The sequence below is a fragment of the Gymnodraco acuticeps genome, unplaced genomic scaffold, assembly GCF_902827175.1.
Source record: "Gymnodraco acuticeps unplaced genomic scaffold, fGymAcu1.1, whole genome shotgun sequence".
NCBI classification, from domain to species: Eukaryota; Metazoa; Chordata; class Actinopteri; order Perciformes; family Bathydraconidae; genus Gymnodraco; species Gymnodraco acuticeps.
Genome location: NW_022989983.1, coordinates 15,163 through 26,866, shown reverse-complemented (window position 1 = coordinate 26,866; position 11,704 = coordinate 15,163). Strand labels below are relative to the sequence as shown.

The 11,704-nt window shown below is 41.5% G+C and overlaps 2 protein-coding genes across 2 annotated transcripts; one reads left to right on the top strand and one right to left on the bottom strand.

The window, feature by feature from the left end:
* The first annotated feature begins 1,228 nt into the window (after window positions 1-1,228).
* Window positions 1,229-4,869, top strand: gpr27 (G protein-coupled receptor 27). The gene has a single exon (XM_034212329.1). The coding sequence runs from the start codon at window positions 1,754-1,756 to the stop codon at window positions 2,870-2,872; it is 1,119 nt and encodes a 372-aa protein (XP_034068220.1). The 5' UTR covers window positions 1,229-1,753; the 3' UTR covers window positions 2,873-4,869.
* A 4,393-nt stretch (window positions 4,870-9,262) lies between these two features.
* Window positions 9,263-11,503, bottom strand: prok2 (prokineticin 2). The gene is made up of 3 exons (XM_034212403.1): window positions 11,167-11,503; window positions 9,576-9,701; window positions 9,263-9,490 (listed from the first exon to the last, which is right to left on the bottom strand). The coding sequence occupies exons 1-3, from the start codon at window positions 11,272-11,274 to the stop codon at window positions 9,368-9,370; spliced, it is 357 nt and encodes a 118-aa protein (XP_034068294.1). The 5' UTR covers window positions 11,275-11,503; the 3' UTR covers window positions 9,263-9,367.
* Window positions 11,504-11,704: the final 201 nt, after the last annotated feature.

Below are 11,704 nucleotides of genomic sequence, written 5' to 3'. Positions count from 1 at the left end.
ATCTGGACTTCATTAGCTCAGCTCTCCAGTGTGATCACGGGATCATAAATCAAAACCTGACTAGGAATGGAAAGTGTTTCTAGGCATCAGACTTCAGCTGAGTATTGCGTGACCAATGTGGCTTCTGGTCAGCTGTAGCCAATTATGTCCCTGTAAGACAGCACTGAGGGCCTAATGCCAGATGTATCATGTGCTCCTGCTGCTCCTCGCCAGCAGGGGGAGCTGGAGACTCACTGCAGGTGCAGATCTGTCACATGATGGCAACTGAGGTTCAAAGTACACAAGTTCTGCTGAGACCACCAATTCATTATTAACCGAAAAACATATTTTAGATATTTGGTTGTCTTTATCCTTGAAAGTCATATGTAGTAAGGCCAAGGAAAGAAGAAGAGACAGAAAGAGTTGTTTTCTCTTCTGAAAATGCAATTACTCTATTTGGTCTGTTTTAAGTACGCTTGACAAATCCTGTTCAATTTCTTTAAAAAGGCATCAAATAAAGCATTCTACGTCAGAGTTCATTTTCTTCTGCTCTTCTGTCTTCTGAGACGCCCCCGCTCGGTTATATTTACCTTATTTGAACCCACAGTGTTCACTCTGTGTCTGTTTGTGTTTTTCTTTGGTAATTTCATGTGTCTTTGGAGTTGTTCAATGTCACTTTGTGATCATTGTGTGTCTCTTAGTTGTTGTTGTTGTTGTTGTTGTTGTTGTTGTTGTTGTTGTTGTTGTTGTATGTCTCCTTGTGGTCTTTGAATTTGTTTTTCTGTTAATCTTGTGTCCTTTTTTAGTTGTTCTGTGTCAAAATGTAGTAATTTTGTGTGACTTTTTATTGTTTTGTGTCTCTTGATAGTTGTTTTGTTTTACTGTGATCATATGTCTATATTGGCTTTGTATCACTTTGTCATTGTTTTGGTCTCTGTGTTTTCTAAGTTTTATTAAATAGATGTTCAGTGGTTCAAAATCACGAGCTTATTGTGTTTCATGTGTTTTCTATTAATAATTAAGACTATTGACATTCATGAACAATAAAGTTACTCTTACTCCTTAAACTTCAATACAATAAAATATAAAACTATATTTCATAGTATTTCCCTAGCTGGTAGCCTGTGATCAGATGTTTTGCGACGAAATCTGTCCACCTGTGCATGGAGACAGATTTCCTATGGATTGCATTAGAGCCTCTTGGCTGATCCCAGGCCTGCTCACTACATGCAGGAAGCGGACGTGCGTCGCTTACAGTCTGCAGACGCTGACAGAGATCTAGCGATGGACCCACGCAGACGCTCCCAATCCTGCGAGCCTCGGATCCACTCTTTTCCTACTAACACGTTTGTTTTCCTAGGCTATATTTAACTCCTATCCTCCCTGCCTTTTAATGAGGCTTTGGATGCGTAATTGCGCCATGCTTCCGCTCAACACTGTCTGCTTTTTTATTCCCGGAGCCGAAAGGCAGCCCTCCGCCATCGAGAGGAGGCTGGGGTTTTGTGAGCCGCTTGTCTGCTGAGCCTTGCGAGATGGTGTATCAAAACAAAACTAACCCGAGCTGCCTTTACTCCGCAGGGACTGGACCCACAGACAGGGACGCGTTATGTGCAGGACACTTGTGAGATGAAGGACAAGAAGAAGAAGAAAAAGAAATATTAGATGTTTTGTTTTTTGGAAGTGGGATGATCGGGATGGATGTTTATTTTGTTCATCATTTGCTGTATACTAACACTGAAGTGATGTGGGAATAAAGTGCGAATACCCGACTTCGATGGCGAACACAAGCGAGTTGGGAGAGAGCAGCAGTCCGTCCTTCCACAACTATGCGTCCGCGGCCTCTGCGGTCAAGCTGGCCTCCCTGGGTCTGATCATGGGCATCAGCCTGCTGGGCAACGCGTCGCTGTCCCTGCTGCTGCTGAAGGACAGCTCCCTGCACAAGGCGCACTACTTCTTCCTGCTGGACCTGTGCCTGGCGGACGTGGTGCGCTCCGCCGTCTGCTTCCCCTTCGTCATGGCATCTATCAGCGGCGGGTCAGCCTGGCCGTACAGCGCGCTCTGCTGCAAGCTGGTCGCCTTCATGTCGGTGCTTTTCTGCTTCCACGTCGCCTTCCTGCTGTTCTGCGTCAGCGTCACCCGCTACATGGCGATCGCCCACCACCGCTTCTACTACAAGCGGATGAATGTGTGTACGTGCGCGGCGGTGATCTGCATGGTGTGGACGCTCTCTGTGGCCATGGCGTTCCCCCCGGTGTTCGACGTGGGCACCTACAAGTTCATCCGTGAGGAGGAGCAGTGCACCTTCGAGCACCGCTACTTGAAGGCCAACGACACGCTGGGCTTCATGCTCATGCTGGCGGTCATCGTGGGCACGACGCATGTGGTGTACGTGAAGATGCTGTGCTTCGTGTACGATCACCGGAAAATGAAGCCAGCTCAGTTGGTGCCAGCTATCAGTCAGAATTGGACCTTCCACGGACCGGGGGCCACCGGGCAGGCTGCCGCTAATTGGATAGCCGGATTCGGACGAGGACCAACCCCGCCGACCTTAGTGGGGATCAGGCAAGCCTCTCACCCCGGAAACAGGAGGCTTCTGGTGCTGGATGAGTTTAAAATGGAGAAACGGATTGGGAAGATGTACTACATAATCAGCCTGACCTTCCTCATTCTGTGGGCTCCTTATATAAGCTCATGTTACCTGAGAATATTTGTGCGCGGAGCTCCGGTGCCGCAGCTCTACCTGAGCGCTGCGGTGTGGATGAGCTTCGCCCAGGCGGGGGCCAACCCCATCATCAGCTTCCTGTTCAACAAGGAGCTCCGGGTGCGCCTCAGAGCCTGTTTCCCCTCATGCCTGGGAACACAGACTCCCATGGAGCCATACTGTGTCACCTGAGGCCCCAAAATACTTAAAAAGACACATGTTGTTTCAGAATGTACGCAGACTGCTCCCCAAATGTGTTTGTACACACACATACATAGGGATGATGTGGAGGGTGAACCCACTTCTCATTGCTTCTAATATTTATTTAATTGCTTTTTTTGTTCATGGCAAATATAATTTGCTTTTTTAATCTGACAAAAACTTGAATGTGATATAAAGTAAAGCTACAAAAAGCATATGATTTGATGGTTTTTCAAAACAATCCCCTTTGCCATTTGTTTTATTGGCTTCACAGTAGAGCGGGGTCAGTTGGGACACTTATGTATCTACACGAAATAACTTTGATTTCATACGTTACTTCGACAATAATGACAATATTTGAATGCTTAAACAGATATTGGTGCCTGCTGACAATCAAACACGTGTTTTAATGCCCAACCAAACATGAAAGGCACACATTTGTAAAAGGTTACCTTGTTTAGGGCAAAACAATTGAAAAATACAAATGTGCAGTCTTAATTTGAACACCATAGTTCATATTTACAATATAATTTGCTTTAAAACTTCTGGGGAAAAATAAAAATGATAACGGTTTCTAACAATTGCTGCCACTTGAGTAAACATTGTGTCAGTGACGTAACATTATGGTCTCCTTATGTCATGTCTTTTTTGTTATTAAAAACAAACTATAAACAATACAGTCCCAATTACATTTGTGGACATGCCTCTACCATCCCTGAGAGAGCAGACACACTTAACATCTGAAATGGGCTTTTATAAGCTGCAATTTATGAAACTGTCTTTAAAATGTGAGGACATTGACGTTTATGCTCAAATGAATGATGCATTCACACCAGACGCAAAGCAAAGATTTACCAACTCGCACAAGTTTTAATGCGGCATCATTTTAGTTTACTCCGCAATATCAGAATGAGGCCGAAGTAACTACACACTTAAACAAATGAGTTATTAAACCATGAATTAATGCTTTGGCAAGTGTATCTGAAGACAGCAGGCAAAAAACATTTGAAATGCTATGCTAATCAGGCCATGCTAAGCTAACGATGTTGCTCCTCCATCCATACTCAAAATAACGTCAGATAGACATGAAGTGAATACAGGCGGAGATTCTTACTGCTGATTGGCTTGCGTGAGACAGCGTCACGCAAATGACTTGTTCAAGTTGAAAAAATTGAACTCTTGCAAATTGCGCAGCGTTATTAGCAATTCCGTTGCAAATCTGCTTCTATCGGCGTCTTTGCATTTACTTTACATGTAATCCCGCCATGGGAAAAAATCCACTTTACATCCAGTGTGAACGTCTGAGCATTGTGAAGAGCAGAGATGCTTTTTGAGGAAAAGTACCAACTGAGCCCGCTCTCCCCTAGGTGACACTTATTCCAAATATAGGGTAAGTATGACATGTAGCCTTCTGTGTCATGTTATGTCCTATTTTTGGAGATTATTTTTCATGTCCTATCAACTTTATCGGTCCACAACAATATTGTACATGAATGTTACTTTGGCTATTTGTATATTTTCAAATTGTATCCCGGCACACTCGTTTGCCTTTTGATGACTGAAACACAACAGAGCTCTTTTATCAGCTGATCAGAGCCAGTTTCTCTGTGGCACACTGGCTTTCTAGTCGTTTGGATACCACAAATGAGACACAGATCTCAGTATATTTTTTAATGAGGACAGCAAGTGTCCCATTTGTAAATACTGTATAGCCTCATTTCCATCATTCTTTCTGCTTTTTTCTTTTTTTTTACCAGATGGTATATTTCCTAATCCATTGGGACTCCTTGTGTTTAAAAAGGTGTTAAAACTCACTTTAAAAAAGGTATTTTGCAAATTCTTCTTCTTCATGGGTCAGTTCTGTTGGGTTATCCTTGAATTATATTCTTTTCTACAGATATGCACATAAACATTTTAGCAATGTGGTGCTTTGGAAAGGATGTTTGCATTGTTTGTATTTCTCAGCAAATAAATAAGAAATGAAGATATGTTCTTTGGGCTTGATAATCTGTTTTAATAAGATGTCTTCTTCTTGCTCACCAGCTCTAATCCCTCCGTCTTGTCAGTGGTTTCTAATGTGTTCTGTTTCCTGACAGCCCCATGAGAACAGGTGTGATATTGTTGCACTGGTTTTAAAAAGGAGAGGGTGATAGACATTGTTATCGATTATCTTGTTGAGAAAAAGATCAAGTTCACCTGAGGTTTGAAAAAGTGCTGCTCAATCAATACAGACATTGTTATCTTTGATTTTCTCTTATCAGGTCAAACGTAGGTCCTATCCTTGGTCTTTATTCTGAGGCGTTAGGTTGTAACAGGGCACAAGAGCAATTTAGAGTTGCAGTTCCATAAAGTTGAGACTAACGAGAGGCAGCTTCCTTCATTTGTTTTCATCAAGCCTTTAACAGACTTTTCCAACGCGTTATCGTTCAATTTTGTTCTACTCACAGTTGTGATGACTTGTTTGGCTTCTCAAATAAAATCCTATTCACACACACTCAACAAAAATCCTAAATAAAAAAAGGCAAAAATATAAAATGATAAACAATCTAGAATTATGCGTAGCTCTAAACGGTGTGTGGAAAAAATCTAATAGCAACAGTTTTGTTTTCTTTACCAATATTGTGATTCTAAATGTGATATTCCTTGTTTGAAGATCTTTTGTTTAAACCTTTTTTTCCCATAATTGATTGTACAGCCACGTGCCAAGGTATAGAAAAGGAGGGGGTTGGATTCAAACCCAGGGCCGTTGCCATAAAGAACACATTACGGCCCGTCCACACTACAGCTTCGACAGCTTCAAAAACGGTTTCCAACGCGTCTGCCCATTCACTTTGAATGGGGTGACGTCACTTTTCGCCGAACTGCATTGTGGGAAGCAGAGCGGAGCTTTCCTGGCGTTTCAGGCTGCAAAAGTTGAGCAATGTTCAACTTTTGAAGCTTCTGAAGCTTTCGGTGGAAGTGTCAGCCAGTCAAATCATATGCCAGTACAAGCTCTAGCCAATCAAAACCGCTGCTTGTGTGTCAGGGGCGGGAGATTCATGTGATTGGTTGTTGGTCGAGCTTCAGACACGCCCAGCTCCAAGCTTTTTTTGAAGCTGTAGTGTGGACAGGCCGTTAGACTAACTTGTAACTTCTTGCACTGGGCTACACACATTGTAAAACAATGTTCTATTGAATTGCACCTATACGTATACCTTTTTAAAGTTAAGAGTTAAAGTTCTGATTTCCACCTCCTAACAAAGCACCAACTAAAGGGTTCATTTCATTTGTTTCAATTACTTTTTTTCTGTGGCGACTGTTTTAATCAAACTTCCAATCCTCTCCTCCCTTCTTAAACCTGTAGCTATTGATTCAGCTAATTGCTGCTGCATTAATTGATATTTGCATCATTTACACCAAACCACAGCTTTAAAAGGCAGAGCAGTGCACACTTTAATCACTGTGAGGTGTTTCTCTCTGATCTGCCGTCCAACGCCCAGATCCTCAACACTTGGCATCACAACGTGCCTGCGTGTTCCTGACAGATGGTTTTGCTCTGCTGTCGGCGTGCAGAGGTCTCACGGTATAATTGTCCCTCACCTGCATGTTCTCTCATGCAATGTGAATGCAGCTCGGGTATTTTTGGATCATCATCTTGTGTTCAGGGCACGAGGCTCCGTTGTGATGCTGGCTAAATTCAATTTTTACCAAGGCTTTTACTGCTGGCTGTTTTTATTGACCTTTTCGGTCTTTCTAACCGCTCAGTAATTACACTGACCTCTGTACTTCCCATTGGGTTTTCCTAAAATACAATTTGTACAATTGAAAATGTAGTTTTTTTGGGAAACAATATCACCTGATGAGGTTAGGAAATGTTGTGTGTCCATATTGAAGGCATTCTATAGGCAGGAATTGACGCTTACTTAGTCTACTTGGTATTTTGCCACGCTATATATTATTGTGCGCTTCCTTTTGAATGCTTGCTCTAAAGTCAGGGCTTCCATAGAAGCTCACCAAAAACTCTGCTACTACAGATTACTATGACACAGTCTAATGGTTGAAAAGAAATAAACAGAGGCACCATTCCTAAAGCTTGAAAAGTGCAAGTTCTGAGTGTTTTAGAAGCCTTCGGACGCTAAATTAGTCAGAGAAATATTTCACTTTGAGCCTCATACTTTCGTTTTTGGATCATCAGTCACTGTGTCACACATAGCAAAACATTTATTTTCAATTGTGTAACAAAAATAGAGCGAGCTGAGGTAGAGTGGTGAAGTTATCAGTCCTAAAACCCGGAAATTACATAGCATTTTACTTATGGTACCGTCGTTTCGTTTTTGAATGTGTGTGTGGTGAGAGTCCTGAATAAGGTCTGTGTAACACAAGCTGAAGAGATCGTCACGTTTTGTTCCACAACACACAACTCAATACTTCCCTTGTGAATGTCCAAAGCTTTTATGCGTTAATCTGCAATTGCTAACAAGTGACTAAATTAAAGGTCACCTATTATGCAAAATCCACTTGTTCATGTCTCTTCTACATCAACATGTAGACTCTGAAAGTTTCAGGAACAAAGATTCTCTCACTTTTTGTCCTGATTCATTTATATAAAAACCTGTCTGAAAACGAGCTGATCAGATTTTGGCCACTTAATGATGTCACAACGATTTTTTTGGCTTGTGTAACCATTAGCCAATCAGCAACCAAGGTAACCCCCCCCCCCCCCCCCCTTATCACCTGAATCTCCTCTTAGAGCACCATTGTATTCTTTGCAGAGATGGGGTCGTTACTGTAATATATTACATATTACATTTTTAAAAAGTAATATATTACACTACTTCGTTACTCTCTACATAAAGTAACTCGTTACTTTACTCGCAGGGCCGGCCCGCCCCTCCCTACAGGCAGATCACGCAGACTGCGGCGCACCTACAGTGTAAGCGCGCCACAGTTTTGCCTCTGCGAGACTCCACTTGCACCCCAATTACTATTGCATTAAGGAAGACATAACACAAGTCTTTCTTTATGCTCTAAAATAGGCTACCAGCCACACAACAAGCTAACAGTCTGTGAAACGTCAAGACACTAATTAATGAAACCAGTTCAAGACGCATTATTCTTATCATTCTTTATGAGCGCAGTAACGGTAAGGTATCTAATTACTTATTTATTTAGTATTCCATAACTTAGTAACAGAGATGGTCAAACTAAAGTGGTAGAGACATGGCAGAATTCCTACAATGAAGCGGGACATTGAACTGTTCACCCGTGAGAGGGCGATCAACAAAAGAGAGCGAGCGGCCCGTTGAGGGAGTTTACAGATGAGAAGACTCAGCCATGTTTATGCAGCACTGCACGTGGAGATGTGGTCTCGCAAATCGCGCAGATTACATAGGCCTACATGTATATAAACCTGCGGCGGAAATCCCTCTTGTCTGTCAGTGAGTGTGATTATTTTATAAAAGTAACGAAGTAACGCGTGTCGGGGCAATGTTAGTAACTGTAGCGCGATTACTGAATTATAGTAAGTAAGTAACGCGTTACACTACTCCGTTGCCGACACAAGTTATATTATTACAGTAACGCGTTACTTTGTAACGCGTTACTTTGTAACGTGTTACACCCAACCAGACCCGGCGCCAGAACAAATGGCAGGTGCAGGGTCGCCAGCAGCACCATCGGCTGCAGTTCTTTCATCGCTATTTCGTTTGAATAAATCCTTAGACCTTTTAAGCCAATTTGTTATGTCCATTTTGTAATTCAAACAGAAATGGGAGTCTACAGAATGCACAATAAACAAATCCAGAATAGGCGGCAGAGTGTGACGCTGTGATTGGTCTAAATGGGGACGAATCACAACAGACACATGCATTTATTTGACGTAGCCTGCGATTTGTTGTTGTTGTTCTGACATCACATACATCGTAGCATAAAAGTTCACAGTTTATTTATAATTAAAAAAATGAAATATATATATTTTTTAATTTTTATAAATAATAAAAAAACGTGTTTATTGGGGGAGGGCAGGAATGTCAAATGGGAGGGCCTGGCCCTCCCTGGCCCTCCCACGGCGCCGGGCATGCACCCAACTCTGATTCTTTGTAACCAAATCTCTCTCAGAGGGGCGTGGGGAGGGGCTCCTTATTTTCATCTGAAGTAACAAACAGAGAATCAGCACTTTTGAAACAGGGCTGAAACAGAGGGGATTATGGGTAATGCTGCAATGATCTGCTTGGTGTTTGGAGCCAAACACTTCAGAGACATGTTTGTATATATCTGAGACCTATAATATATTGATGAAAAACAGTATAATAGGGGACCTTTAACTACTAAACGCACTGTAATCACGCCAACAGGAATACACATTTACCTTAGCGATGGTGATGCCAAAATGATGATGCATTATTAAATATATCTCTTTATTCAAAATAAATTAAGAAACAAACAAACAGGACTTCAAAGGCAGATAGTTACATTGCAAGTAGAGATAAAGTAACTGAGTGGTAGTCTTCATAGGTAGATATCTGGAAACTGGTACGGTGAGAGACATTTGAATCTGCCCTCTAACATGAGACACGACAGGTTGGGCAGGCAGGGGCACATGTGGTGGAGTCTCCTCCCAAAGAAAGGAACCTGGACACAGAAATCGAGACACATTGGGATTATGTTTGGCCTCTTGCAGAACTGTACGGAAAGAAATCAAAGACGACGACCTCACCTTGTGGCTCATGGCGTGACACTCGTCTCCTTCCTGTCCCATGGGCGTGCACATACGGAGGCCACGGATCCACAAACTCATCGCACAACACATCCCTCCTCCACACTGAGAGTCCTTCTCACAGGCCTACACACACGCACACACACACGGTTAATATTCTGGGATTTAATTAGGCATATTTAAGACGTATTATGCAGAGGAAAAGACTGATTAGTTTTATGGACATGAAATAACTTGCCACCGTAATTTGAATCTAATCATAATTTCCAGCTACTAATTAATGCAGCCTACAAATGAACGTACTAACATACTCAATTATTTTTTAACATTTCTCATTTTCGATTTTTTGGTTACCCTTTTTTCACCCTTACTATATTGAAAGTAGTTTGACAAATACACATGCAAGTTGTGTATGTAATGCTCTAATGCATGTATGTAAATTAATGATACAACACTCATTAGTATATCAACTGGAAAATGCAGGTAATGTTGGTGTAAGCTTTGAATGTGTGAGATATGTATGAGAAGCAACGCTGGTGTTACCTTGACAGTATATTATGCTAATGAGAGGATATTAGTGCTCCATTAGTCGTATCATACATCAACAAAACACGTCAGGATTGCAGGTGATTGATTGTTGAGGGTCTGCACGAGAAGCTGAATTACGGTTCTCGCTTTGGATGACATGAAGGGAACACACAGGATGATGGAGAGGAACAGAAATTATTTCATGTGACAGGCGAGGATGAGAATGAATGTCTGTTTTATGGCCGCTCCTCTGTGCACTCACATCAGCACACAGAGGGCTGTAGTGACAGGGACGGCTGATTTATTAGAAGGTTATGTCCGTGATTTACGCTCGCAGAATTATGGAAATCCTTTATGGAAATACTTCAAAGATAAGTTTACCTGGATGGTTGTAATGAAATGATGTATTTTTGTAGAAACTGATTGATATGCTGCACTTATAATGTTATATTATATGAATAGCCCTTCATGCTTTTCGAATATCAAAAATGCCTGATGTGAGGAATTACTATAATTTATTGTTACAGAAATTCGGAAAAAAAGTCAAGCATTTTCACTCTATAATAAAACATTCGGAATAAAATGTTTATATTTTTACTTAGATAAATATTAAAACCACAATAAAAAAAAATACCTATACAGATTTACCCAAAAAATAATTCATATTCTTCATAAAAATCCAATCCAATTGAATTGTCAATCTTTAAAATAAAAAAAACACTATTCTTGATGGTAATAACTCATATTATATTTTTGCCTTTCATACAAACAAATATGAAACATTTTCCACTATGAGAACAGCAGTTGGAAAAGCATGCATGTTCCCATAATACACCATTGAGAGCTTCCCATTGCCCTGGGATTAGAGTTAAGATGCCCCTATGTACGTATTTGACTTTTAATGTTTACTTTATTATCTTTGCTTTTTAATAACTGTTTTTAAATGCCATTTTCTTAATGTCTTTCATTTTTGCAAAGCACTTTGAATTGCCTTGAAATTGAAAGTTGAAAGGTGCTATATGAATAAACTTGCCTTGCCTATCTACCTGTTTGCTCCACTTACCCCCGTGATGACTGCTGAAGACCCGTTGGACACCAACAACAGAGTGAAGAGCAAGAGGAAGAAGGATTTAATGATGAAGAGCTGCCTCTGCGCTCCCGTGCACTCCATGGTGAAAAGTGATGTTTCTGAAGCTGTCGGACCTTGTTTGATGTGCCTACGTGACGGATCGCAGGGACAAGTGGACTTCAAACTCCCTCACGGAGGTTTATAAACCCAGCCCGCCATTCAGTAACTCTGTGACTCACTCAGACCAGCATCGCCTCACAGGAGCGTCGAAACAGCAGGACAAAGACCAAGGTAAACATCTTAATGACAATAACCACTGCCGTACGTTTATATTGAAACACGTATCCCACTCCAGATGAGTGCAGCCGTGCTCACTGTGGAATTCTGTAAAATCCATACCATCTTTATATTTTCCACTTCACCTTTTTAGATCCCAAGGCCACTGTTTTGAAAACATCCTTTTCAAACCCACATTCAATGATTTTCTCAACAATAAATCCCATTTCTGAGGCCACTGTACTCCTGAAAAGAA

Bases quoted from the DNA above. Each gene is read 5' to 3' on its own strand.
- prok2 (XM_034212403.1), bottom strand. From the start codon at position 11,274: ATGGAGTGCACGGGAGCGCAGAGGCAGCTCTTCATCATTAAATCCTTC. The intron at 9,702-11,166 runs GTAAGTGGAGCA...GCGTGTGTGTAG, and splicing joins CTTCAGCAGTCATCACGGGG to GCCTGTGAGAAGGACTCTCA. The intron at 9,491-9,575 runs GTGAGGTCGTCG...TTCTGTGTCCAG, and splicing joins GTCACGCCATGAGCCACAAG to GTTCCTTTCTTTGGGAGGAG.
- gpr27 (XM_034212329.1), top strand. From the start codon at position 1,754: ATGGCGAACACAAGCGAGTTGGGAGAGAGCAGCAGTCCGTCCTTCCAC.